This window comes from Cotesia typhae, unplaced genomic scaffold, assembly GCF_013202065.1.
Source record: "Cotesia typhae breed Kobodo isofemale line unplaced genomic scaffold, CoteBio_Ctyphae contig_27, whole genome shotgun sequence".
In the NCBI taxonomy this organism is placed as follows: domain Eukaryota; kingdom Metazoa; phylum Arthropoda; class Insecta; order Hymenoptera; family Braconidae; genus Cotesia; species Cotesia typhae.
Genome location: NW_027423733.1, coordinates 1,871,508 through 1,884,997, shown reverse-complemented (window position 1 = coordinate 1,884,997; position 13,490 = coordinate 1,871,508). Strand labels below are relative to the sequence as shown.

General features: G+C 40.3%; 2 protein-coding genes across 12 annotated transcripts in view; one reads left to right on the top strand and one right to left on the bottom strand.

Moving 5' to 3' along the window:
* The window catches only part of LOC141525717 (cadherin-AgCad1-like), a 313,469-nt gene that overhangs the window by 223,187 nt on the left and 76,792 nt on the right, over positions 1–13,490 (bottom strand). The window lies entirely within an intron of this gene.
* On the top strand, positions 7,841–8,686 carry LOC141525831 (uncharacterized). The gene is made up of 2 exons (XM_074240480.1): positions 7,841–7,913; positions 8,106–8,686. The coding sequence occupies exons 1-2, from the start codon at positions 7,881–7,883 to the stop codon at positions 8,484–8,486; spliced, it is 414 nt and encodes a 137-aa protein (XP_074096581.1). The 5' UTR covers positions 7,841–7,880; the 3' UTR covers positions 8,487–8,686.

The window sequence follows — 13,490 nt, the reverse complement described above, 5'->3', positions numbered from 1 at the left end:
GTGTAGACAACATCCGGAGACGCTTATGCACCTTTTGTCGGCATGTCCTGTGCTGGCGAGAGGTGCATATATATATCCAGCGTCACAATGCTGCCCTGAGAGTACTGTGATACTATCTTCGTCATTGCTACGGTATTGACGTGACACCAGTGCTGCCTTATTTGCCAGGAGATATTCCCCAGGTTGTTGAGAATGACAGTTGCAAAATTTATTGGAACATGTCATTTGCAACAACCCGGCGAATAGATCACAACATACCTGATATTGTGCTCTTCGACAAGGCCACTCATGACATTTATGTCATTGAGTTCTCGGCCCAGACTGAATACAACATCTCAGCCAAAGAAGAGCACAAAAGACAATATATCAGGATTTCCTGTTTGAAATTGGCAAACTTTACCCAGGTTACCGTGTCAAGCTTGTCGTCCTGATTATTGGCGTCCTAGGAGGGATGAAACAGTCTTTTGTATCCTCACTTGCCAAAGTTCCAGCTTGCTCATCAAAAGCTGAGTTCTTGGCAGTTAGGATGCAGAAGGCTGTTATACTTGGTTCTCTTCGTCTCTTAAGGGAAATGACTTTGGCCTGCTGTGATCACTAACCGCCTTCTTGTGCGGAGTGGTCCAGCAGTAACGGATGGAGCTCAGACTGGGCCCTCGGAGAATCGGACTCCGGGGATAACCCCCCTGAGCATTCAATAACAAAATAATAATAATAATAATAATAATAATAAGCGGTGCTTGTTACGTGGCCTCCTAGTGGTGCACCGCGGGAAACGCAGACCGTAACATCTGGTCTGTAGGCTAACAACGTAACCGGTGCAACGGGCCAACTACCCGTTGCACCGTAATATCTGAGTTCCAAAACAGTATAATCTCAGAAGTGCTCCCCACAACCGGTCCTCTTCGGATGAGGACCAGTCATCAGGTGGGAGGAGCACACCGGACCCGATGACTTATGACGACCCCGGCGCTTATAGGATTAAATGGACGGAGGAGCTTCGCGCCGATCTCTTGGTGTGCTGGCAGAACAGCGAGCCGGAGGTATCAGGGTATATGGCCCGGATGCACACACTTTGGTGTGGCATGCATCCGGAGCACAGACATTTTACGCCCAAACACCTGCGTAATTACGCCTCATACCTTCGGCATAATCGACGATCGCTGCTGCCAAATAGAAGGCTGTCTAATCGGCCTTCATTTCCAGCACCGCTACACCAAGAACGGCGCTGTTCCTCCGAGGACAACGACAACCTCTTTACTGGTCGACAAGTGAGCATCTCCAAAAAGATGTCTCACTCAAAACAACAGCTCGACACGGTGAACGAAGATCTCCCCACACTGCTTCAAGAGGACTCCACTCTGCTCACTGTCAACCAAGTTGTCTACGGTGCCGCGGCTTCTGCCGATAGAGAGAAGACATTCTCTCTCCTTCGAGGCGAAGTTGAAGCTGCGCATCGCTCAACTTGGACACAAAATTGACATTTCTCGGAAACAAGTCTCCCGCATTCAGTGTGTGATAGAGTATGTTAGTACTCAAAGACCATACACGCCAAAAGTTCGTCGCCTGGCGGCAGAACTTCGAAGGCGACATCACACACTGAATAAGAGTACTCTTCTTGTCATCGAAGAAGAGTCTCTTAACAGGTTGCGGGCTTTGGTGGCTTCCAAAAAGTCACTAGAGAAAAGGCTGAAGCGGTTGATCGACAACTCTTTGTTTCGATCCAACCCTTCACGCTTTCTGTCACCTAAGACCACTGTTCCCGAGAATTATCCATCATCTGAGCGAGTGGAAGTCTTTTGGAGTAAATTGTACGGAGATCAACCAAACGTGAACCCGGATACTCCAGCTCTGCACGACTTCGAGGCATTCTGTCGAGAACACCGACGGCAGGATATCGCCGAAGAGAGCCCTGCAGTCAGTGTGGAAGAAGTTCGTAAAGCCCTGAATGGCAGCAAGAACTGGGCTGCCCCGGGTCCAGATGGCATAAACATCTTCTGGTGGAAGAAATTTTTTTCTACACATGCTCATCTGGCCCGGATTTTTACATCATACATTCAGGGCGACGAACCAATTCCAGACTGGCTGGTAGAAGGGCGACCGTACTCATCCCTAAAAAGGGTGACTTGTCCGACCCGAAGAACTACAGGCCTATCACTTGCTTGAATGCGGTTTACAAGATTTTTACAAAAATCTTAAATAACCGTATCTTGCAAGAGATAGAGCCTGTGTGGCAACAGATATACGAACAACGTGGCAGTAAACAGGGCGTGTCAGGTTGCAAGATCAAATTGTTGGTAGATAGATGCGTCATTCAAGACGCAATCTACTACCAACGCAACCTGTCCATGGCCTGGATTGACTACCGTAAGGCATTTGACTCAACTTCACATGAATTGATTCTCTATCTGCTCAAATACCTCGGAATCAATCGCCAAACAGTGGGATGCATACAACGTACGATGCAGCTCTGGCGAACGCGTTTTCACATAGGAAGTGGAAATGCATTGCACGTAACCGGAGCTGTTCAGTACAAGAGAGGCGTCTTTTAGGGAGATTCTCTGAGCCCTCTGTTGTTTTGCATCTCACTGCTGCCAATATCTGTTGCCCTCCGACAAACTCGTGGGTACTCTGCAGGGCCACCGAGTGATCGAGTATACTCGATCACTCACCAACTGTTTATGGATGATCTAAAGATATACAGTGCCAACAAAGATCATCTACAATCGGCCCTCAACATCGTAGCAGAGTACACACGAGATGTCGGAATGTCTTTTGGGTTGGACAAGTGTGCGGTCGTACACCTGGCGAAGGGTAAGTGCTCTGATACGGGTGGAAATGTCGAATTAGTGGATGGGAGCGCCTTAAGAGAATTAGACGCCGGAGAGTTGTACAGATATCTAGGGATTGAAGAGCGGCGAATGCATGCCGTCTCTGAAGTCCGAACAACTCTTCGCAGCGAGTATGTTAGGAGACTCCGGAAGATCTGGTCATCAGAACTTTCCGGCAAGAACAAAGTCTCAGCTACTAACATGCTCGCTGTCCCGGTCTTACTTTACTCTTTTGGGGTTCTGAAATGGCCTCGAAATGAGTTGAAAGATCTCGATATCAAAACCCATAAAGTCATCAATATGAATCAGAGCATGCACCCTAACTCATCAGTCGCCAGGATGTACCTCGCACGGAACATCGGAGGGAGAGGATTGCAGAGCTTGGAGCGGCTTCACGATCGTTTGGTTCTGGGTTTAACATACGAGGTTGCCAATTTCACAGCAGACGAGGACGACTTCCTGATGCAATTTGTTCATAGTCATGAAAATACGCGGAAGGGATCGTTCTTGTATAAGGCAGCAATCTACGCGGCAAATACCTTAGGTCTCGGAGAAATAAACGCTCTCATTGAACTCCCGAAAAAGGAGTTCAAGAGCGTCGTCAGGATAGCCGAGGAGAAAAAACTCCTCGGTGAACACATGGACAAGTCCATGCACAGCGTGTATTTCAAACACGTCCGTGACCATGGCTTGTCCACCCAGCTGACATTCTCCTTCTTGAAGTCAGCTGGCCTGATTTCCGAGACCGAAGGGTTTATATTTGCCTGCCAAGATGGTGTTATCAACACTCTCGAATACCGTAGCAAGGTGCTCCAGGCGCAGCTTCCGGACACGTCCTGTCGGACGTGTAAACAACATCCGGAGACGCTGATGCACCTTTTGTCGGCATGTCCTGTGCTGGCAAGAGGTGCCTACATACAGCGTCACAATGCTGCCCTGCGAGTACTCTATTATCATCTCAGATATAGCTACGGTATCGATGAGACACCAGTGCTGCCTTATCTGCCAGGAGATATTCCGCAGGTTGTTGAGAATGACAGTTCTAAAATTTATTGGAACATACCATTCGCAACAACCCGGCGGATTGACCACAACAAACCTGATATTGTGCTCTTCGATAAGGCTACTCGTGACATTTATGTCATTGAGTTTTCGGCCCCAGCCGAATACAATATCTCGGCCAAAGAAGAGCACAAACACCAAATATATCAGGATCTCCGGTTTGAAATTAGCAAACTCTATCCAGGTTACCGTGTCAAGCTCGTCGTTTTGGTTGTCGGCGTCCTTGGAGGGATGAAACAGTCTTTTGTGTCTTCACTTGCGAAGATACCGGCTTGCAGTTCAGCAGCCGTGTCTCTAGCAGTGCGGATGCAAAAGGCTGTCATTTTGGGATCCCTGCGTCTACTTAGGCAAATGAATTTGGCCTGCTGCACTCACTAACCGCCTTGTTGTGCGGAGTGGTGCAGCAGTAATGGATGGCGCTCAGGCTGGGCCCACGGTGAGTCGGACTCCGGGGAAAACCCCCCTGAGCAATTAATAACAAATAATAATAATAATAATAATAATAATAATAATAATAATAATAATAATAATAATAATAATGCCGCTCATCTTCGGCGAAATAGAAGATCGCTTGTGCCGGATAGAAGGCAGTCTAATAGACTTTCCTTTCCGGCGCAACTACACCAAGAGCGACGCCGTTCCTCCTTGGACAACAACAATCCCTTTGTAGGACGGCAAGTAAGTATATCTAAAAAGATAACTTACTCCCAACAACAGCTTGACGCGGTAAACGAAGATCTCCGTGCAAACATCCTGGAGGATTCCACCCTGCTCACTGTGAGCCAGGTTGTGTATGGTGCAGCAGTTTCGGCTTTTCCGAGAGAGAGACAATGTCTCTCGATCGAGGCAAGGTTGAAACAGCGCATCTCACAACTTGGCTTGAAAATTGACATGTCCCGGAAACAGGTCTCCCGCATTCAGTGTGTGATTGAGTACGACACAACTCAAACACCATACACGCCCCGAATTCGGCGCATTGCTGCTGAACTTCGGTGGCGTCATCACACACTGAACAAGAGTACTCTTCATGTCATCAAGGAAGAGTGTCTTAATAAATTGCGGGCTCTAGTGGCTGCTAAAAAGTCATTAGAGAAAAGGCTGAAGCGGTTGGTCGACAACTCGTTGTTTCGATCCAGCCCTTCACGGTTTCTGACACCAAAGACCGATGTTACCGGGAATTATCCAACACCTGAGCGGGTGGAAGCTTTTGGACTGAGTTGTATGGAGATCAACCAAACGAGAACGCCAACACTCCAGCTCTGCACGACTTCAAAGTATTCTGTCGGGAACACCGTCGACAGAATGCTGATGAAGAGAGCCCTGCAGTCAGTGTGGATGAAGTTCGTTCAGCTCTAAATGGCAGCAAAAATTGGGCTGCCCCGGTACCAGACGGCATTAATGTCTTTTGGTGGAAGAAGTTTACTTCTACCCACCTCCATCTGGCCCGCATATTTACATCATACATTAGAGCTGACGATCCGATTCCGGACTGGCTTGTAGAAGGGCGAACCGTACTGATACCTAAAAAGGTGACTTGTCTGACCCTAAGAATTTCAGGCCTATCACCTGCTTGAATGCGGTTTATAAAATTTTTACAAAAATTTTAAATAACCGTATCTTGCAGCAGATAGAGCCTGTATGGCAACAGATATATGAACAACGTGGCAGTAAAGAGGCCTGTCAGGTTGCAAGGAGAACCTGATAGTGGATCGATGCGTCTTACAAGATGCGATCTACTATCAACGCAACCTGTCAATGGCTTGGATTGACTATCGCAAGGCATTTGACTCAACTCCACATGAGTTGATTTTATATCTACTCAAATGCCTGGGAGTCAATCCCGAAATAGTGGAATGTATTCGGCGTACAATGCAGCTCTGGCGAACGCGATTTCACATTGGAAGTGGAAACGCATTGCACGTAACCGGAGTTGTAGAGTACAAACGAGGGGTCTTCCAAGGCGATTCCTTGAGCCCTCTGCTGTTTTGCATTTCACTGCTGCCTATATCTGTTGTTCTCCGTAAAACTCATGGGTACTCTGTGGGGCCTCCGGGTGATCGAAACTATTCGATTACCCATCTGCTTTACATGGATGATCTGAAGTTGTATAGCGCTGATAAAGATCATCTACAAGCGGCCCTCAACATCGTAGCAGAGTACACACGAGATGTCGGAATGTCTTTTGGGTTGGACAAGTGTGCGGTCGTACATCTGGCGAGGGGTAAGTGCTCTGATACTGGTGATGATGTCGAATTAGTGGATGGGAGCGTCTTAAGCCAATTAGACGCCGGGGAGTTGTATAGATATCTAGGAATGGAAGAGCACCGCATGCATGCGGTCTCTGAAGTCCGAACAACTCTCCAGAGCGAGTATGTTAGGAGACTCCGGAAAATTTGGTCCTCCGAACTTTCCGGCAAAAACAAAGTCTCAGCTACTAACATGCTCGCTGTCCCAGTCTTACTATACTCTTTCGGTGTCCTGAAATGGACCCGAAAGGATTTACGAGATCTCGACATCAAAACCCGTAAGATCATTAATATGAATCGGAGCATGCACCCCAATTCATCAGTCGCCCGATTATACCTCTCCCGGTCCATCGGTGGGAGAGGTTTGCAGAGTTTGGAGCGGCTTCACGACCGTTTGGTCCTGGGTTTAACTCACGAAGTTGTCAATTTCACTGCAGACGAGGATGACTTTCTTATGCAAATTGTACATAAACATGAAAATGCGCATAAGGGGTCATTCTTGTATAAGGCAGCAATATATGCGGCAAGAACCCTTGGTCTTGGAGAAATAAACGCTCTTATGGAACTCCAAAAGGAGGAATTTAAGAGCGTCATCAGGAATGCCGAGGAAAAACTACTCCTTGGTGAACTGATGGACAAGTCCATGCACAGCGTGTTCTTTAAACACGTGCGTGATCATGGCTTGTCCACCCAGCTGACGTTTTCCTTCTTAAAGTCAGCTGGCCTGATGTCCGAGACTGAAGGGTTCATATTTGCCTGCCAAGATGGTGTCATTAACACTCTTGAGTACCGTAGCAAGGTGCTCCAGGTGCAGCTTCCGGTCATTTCCTGTAGGAGGTGTAGACAACATCCGGAGACGCTTATGCACCTTTTGTCGGCATGTCCTGTGCTGGCGAGAGGTGCATATATATATCCAGCGTCACAATGCTGCCCTGAGAGTACTGTACTACTATCTTCGTCATTGCTACGGTATTGACGTGACACCAGTGCTGCCTTATTTGCCAGGAGATATTCCCCAGGTTGTTGAGAATGACAGTTGCAAAATTTATTGGAACATGCCATTTGCAACAACCCGGCGGATAGATCACAACAAACCTGATATTGTGCTCTTCGACAAGGCCACTCGTGACATTTATGTCATTGAGTTCTCGGCCCCGGCTGAATACAACATCTCAGCCAAAGAAGAGCACAAAAGACAAATATATCAGGATCTCCTGTTTGAAATTGGCAAACTTTACCCAGGTTACCGTGTCAAGCTTGTCGTCCTGATTGTTGGCGTCCTAGGAGGGATGAAACAGTCTTTTGTATCCTCACTTGCCAAAGTTCCAGCTTGCTCATCAAAAGCTGAGTTCTTGGCAGTTAGGATGCAGAAGGCTGTTTTACTTGGTTCTCTCCGTCTCTTAAGGGAAATGACTTTGGCCTGCTGTGATCACTAACCGCCTTGTTGTGCGGAGTGGTCCAGCAGTAACGGATGGAGCTCAGGCTGGGCCCTCGGAGAATCGGACTCCGGGGATAACCCCCCTGAGCATTTAATAACAAAATAATAATAATAATAATAATAATATAATTGTTAATAGATAACAGCTCAGCTTATCAGCTTAAAATCGCGAGCTTAACTGAAGCTCTCCGTGTGCAAAAAATTAAAACTTCAGTTGTAATATGTAAATACAAAAAAAAATGTAAAGAAGTCAAATGATTAAAAAAATCGTTATCGCTTTCAGCGATTCAGAATATTTTTATCCAAATGCAGTTCGAAACTACTGGGAAAAATCCACACGTAAAGCTCACGATTACTTCAATTATATAAATTCTTATATAGAAAGAAAAAAATCTTGACTCAAGGGCAAATTTTCTTGCTGCAAAATAACTTCAGTCTGCTTCAAAATTTGTTTGGAGCAAGAAATTTTTTTTTCTGTATAGATTGTTTCTCGTAAAATTTTACATTTGCTAATTTCTTTTACTTTTTTAGGCTAGACGTTTTTCAACACCGCAAAAGCTGTTGTCATTGATCATACACGAACGGTCTCCAACGGCTTATAAGCTTTTATCCGATCTGTTTGTTCTTCCTAGTCCTGGAACTTTGAAAAAAGTTCTTGACAGGATGAACTTCGATACAGGAATAGCCCCAGTTATTGCACGTCACCTGCGTAATGAAGGTGAACGTCTGGCATCTTCATTGGATAGATACGTAACAATAATTTGGGATGAAGCGGCAACGGCACCGCATTTGGATTACGATCATCTAAAGGATGAAATTAGTAGATTCGAAGATTTTGGATACAAGAGGATAATTAAATTTGCCGATCACGTCATTGTGGTTGCGGCTCATTTGGCAAATCGCGAAGATTGATTCGTCCCTATCTATCATGGATTTTGTGAAGGTCAAACTAGTCCTCCCGAATTGATTAGGAATATCAAATTTGTATTTGATAAAGGAATCAATTGTGGACTAGTTCCCGTGGCGACGGTTTGCGACCAGGGAACCAATAATGTTAAGGCTATAAAAGACTTAATTTTACAGTCTAACAGATTAAGGTTCCAACAGAAACAAAATCCAGGTAAAAAATTCAAGTATACTTTTTTCTATACGAACTTCATTGTTTGTTATTCTCTTCTACAATGATATATAATTTTTCAAATATCACTCATTCTTTCCAGATAATACAATTCTATGGCGTGGTTTGGAAATTGTTCCGTTGTTCGGCAGTCCTCATCTGACAAAGGGTTCTCGAAACAATTTATTGACCAAAAAATTGGAGTATGTGCACAACGCTAAAGCGCAGCGTGAATTCTTCAATTTATTTCAATATATCAACGTAGATATGTCAGCGACTCACTACGCTCAATGGAATGATGTCGAGCAAGCATATAGAGTTGATAAACACCGTACAACTGGTTCTCGAGTCACGAAGGTGACTGATGAGCATATTTATGTGAAAAAAATTAAAGAAATGAGAGTACGTCCTGCTGCTCAAATAATGAGTCGAACCGTGGCAAATTTGATCAAAAGTGTAGTTGATTCTCCAGGTAAATTTTCATTTGTTTTGTGCTAGAAATAATCATTTTTTATATTTCTTTTTTTTTCTTAAAGTTACATGATAACGTGAAATGGCTGATATTAATTTTCAAACGATTTTAAAAACCTGTTACGCGCTGAGTTTCTCCCTACTCTCTTTCATACCTTCCAATCAAATACACATAGCTAAACTTTTCGTTATTTTAACGCATGCGCTCTTGTTTGTGGTTTCTTGCGCATGGCATTCTTATTTGAATATCTGTAACACGTTTATATATATATATATATATATATATATATATATATATATATATATATATATATATATTGATAATTTACTACAATAATTTCTTTTAAATTGTTAATTAATAATTTGTTTGGTTACAGATCCTATTGAAACAACAGAAGGACAAGTGTATCTGGATCACAAATCATTATTTACAGCTGAGATTCTGAACTTTTTTAATGACCTGTTCGATTCTATGAATGGCTCACCCCGTCATCTAAAAACTACAGCCCCGTTGCGAGCTACCGTTACTGCTGACAGTCCTCATCATGAGTTTTAGGCCCGCAGCAAGTATTTTTTGGGTCAGTTGCAATTTCTTGATCCTAAAAATACAAAACGTAAAGCTTCAGTTCCTACTCTTGACAATTGGAAACTGAACGTAGAGGGCTTCATTAAACTATGAAAAATCTTATCTCGTTACGAGTTTAAAGAGTTCTCTCCCCGAAATTTTCATCAAGACGATCTTGAAAGTACCTTTGGATGGTTAAGGCAAAGAAGCTGTAATAGGAAGCCGTCTTGTAGATTAATCACCTCGCACTTAAGGAGTTTTCTAATCGACAAAGTAGGAAGATTCAAGGTACGCCATAGGAACACAGAACATCGTTCTGAACATGATGATTCCGAGAGTGTCGATTTTTCAGATATAATTTCTACGTTCAACAACTTTTTAATTGATATTGATTGTGTTGATAATGATGGCGATGAAATTAATACTAATGATATAGATGATTCTGCTGAAACATCTACTATCGAAAGCAGTATTTTATTTTCTAAAGCTGAATCAACAAAACCAAAATCAAACATCATTGAGCAATTATCTCGTCATAACGAGATAAGTCAGCAACTGATGAAAGTTGTTGAATGTAGAAATTGTAAAATTTCTTTTATGCGAAAGACAGGTTCCGTTACGTCAAACTCACCTTTGACCTCATGTACTTTCAAGTACTTGAAGCTATTGAAAAATTCATGGTCACTCAGTGCTACAAGTCTAAAATCAGCAAAATTTTGAAATTGAGGGTTGAAGAACTTATGAACCGTAACGTGATTACCAAGCAATGGTCGTCTTGTTTAGACCATCAAGATCAACTCAATGAAACGACCATTTACTTTATAATTAAGAGATTCCTGATTGATTGGTGTGCTGCAGTCAACAGTCATTTAGAGGGCAAAACAGACCATTTGAAAAATGTCAATTTCATTTTTCACAAAGCTTGGGTGAAGTTCCAAAAAACAAAAGAGGTTGCGCAACGAGAAATTTGAAGTACAGAATTCGATTATTATTTATTTTCTGATTGTTTGTACATATGTATACAGTGTTTGTAAATAGAAATATGATGTATATAAATATGTAAATATGTTTATATGTATGTATATAAATATGTAAATATGTATATTTTACTGTTTATATGTAAATATTTATGTGTATATGTTGTAACAGGGTAAAATTACCCTAAATCGATAAGTCACCGGATATCGACCGGATACTCTGTGGGAACGAAGTGGACCGCGGTTTACCTAATACCCAGTTACTTCTCCTAATTATTTATCAATTGGATCGTTTAATCGACGATTATTAATAAATAATAGTTGCTAGTTTGGATTTAGTGATTTTCATGGGGGCTTATACCCGAGAATCACTCAATCGACCTTGCGGGGAAAAATTTAACAACTAAAAAAATTATCAATTAAATAATTAACATCCGAAGAATTCGTTAAATTTATTGTTATAATTTTTATAATAATTAATTTAAGTAAAATTGATTAATTTTTGTTACTTGAAAATAATCGACAAACTTTTATTCATGGAATTTTGGTCGAGCGTCAGTACATTTTTGTGTCGTAGTAAACTCCAATACCCAAGGTCAAATAAAACTTAGCTAGCGAATGTTCTAGAAAATAAAATTTGAGTATTTCAACTTGTGTCGAATTTTTTATAATTGATAAAACAATTAGAAAATTATTAACAATTTTATATTAAGAATTAATTATTGAAAATATTATATATTGTAAAATTATTTTGTCACGTGTGAATTTAGTAAATTTTGGGATTAAGTCCGTGAAGTAATTAAATTAATATTTACTGAGAATTAATAATTATTGGCGTGGACATTAAGTCCAAGAAATCAATTATTTTGAGTCAAGAATGTCACAGGAAAAATTTAGTCAGAATCAATTGATTAACCTTGTGTTAATAATTTGAAAGTGATTGAGAATTTTATATTGTGATTAATTTAATTATCCAAAGTTAATTCAAGGTATTAAGCCTTTTGTCCTAAATAATTATTGTTGTATTATTAAGACCATGACTATAAGTTACTTAGGAATTTTAATTCAATTAATTCTTTAATTCAAAGAAAATTAACAATTGGAATTTGAGAATTGTAATAGTTAGTTCAAGGTTATTTAGAAATTGATTGTTAATTTGGAATTAAAGTTTCACCAATTACTAATGATTGAATAATTAATTTAGAATATTTAATTAAAATTAATTACAGTCAATTTTGTTAGAGATAAAATTAATAAAATAAAAATCAAATAAAGTCAATTCAGTAGTGTTAGTGTGAGACAAGTGTGGGTTATGAGTGAGTTGCAGAGTATCTAGGTCTACGTTTGGTCACTGGGCTGTTACTGCTGTGAGCCGAGTCAACGATCCCGGTATATGATAGGTCTCTGTGCGGGTGATTATAGGTTTAGTTAAACGGGTAGACGCCGAAAGGGGCACGTGTTAGAAATCGACGGGTAGACGCCGAAAGGGGCTCGTCGAGAATAAGGATATTGTTAAGTGTGGTTAGTGTGTGAGTGAATGTATTTTGTTAATTTGTTTTAAGTCAAAACACTGTTAAGTTTTCTTTTTATTGTTAATAAATATCGATTGATCTTGTTAATTAATTATTTATTATTCAGCAGCACCTTCCTCCACTCTCTCTACCCTAAGAATAAGATTTCTAAGCTCTGGACCGGTTCCAGAAACCGTGATTAAAAATCCTGGTGGCGCCCTAATAATTATATTGTTGTTACTTTTGTTTATTTATTTATAAAATTGATTAGAGGCCAACCTGAGCAGGTAAAACTGTTACAATGTAAATATTTATTTTGATGCATATATAGATGTCAAATATATAAAAATAAGGATAAAAAAATATATTTTATCATTATTAAATAATTATTATTAATTAATATTTTATATTTACTTTAACGAATTCAATTTCTTTATAATACTTATAAGTATACTTGCATAATAGTTGTACATTTGAGTTTTTTAATTGATCATTATGATTATTATTATTATTATTATTATTGTTACGTCGAAAACGCAACTAAAATTTAATTATTTTTATCCTAGCCGTTAGGCTAATAGATAAGGATCTGAAGCTTTATGGGAAGGGGTTGAAGTTATAATATAAGAAAATGAATTCAATTTAATAAATATATTATGAAATTATCATACAAAGATTTAAATTATTAAAACAAACATAAAAATCTTAATTAAGAACTTACTTAAATGTCATTGTTACCGTTTCTTTACATAATTGAAATTTACTTTACTAACAATTGTTTTTTTGAATCTGACGCGTGGTTTCATTGAAACTTATAAAAACTTTTTCGATGTTAACACTAGGACGTCAGAACAATGAGAGATATTTTTTGTTGAAAATCGTAAAGGTATCGAATTTTAGGGCGTTACTTATTTTTACTAGATGGGAGAAATAATGTCCAATTATTTTTCTATTTCCTTGAGCCCTTGCCCTCTCTATTAGATTTTTCTATAATGTTGCATGAGTCCCCTCTACTTGGGTCAGAGTACAATATCGCTTCTCCTTTACTCTTATGCTCTATTATACATCTATGTGTTTGTGTATACGTAAGCGCATTTATGCATAGACAAAGACATACATGTATACTATTTTACATTAAATTATTTACTGTGACCAAATTTTTATATTAAATTAGTTAGATAAAAATTAATTTGTGCATAGATTACAAATTATCATTAGTTTCTTAGATCTAAATTTTTCTTTTTATTTAAGTCGTTATTTTATTCGAAAATAAAA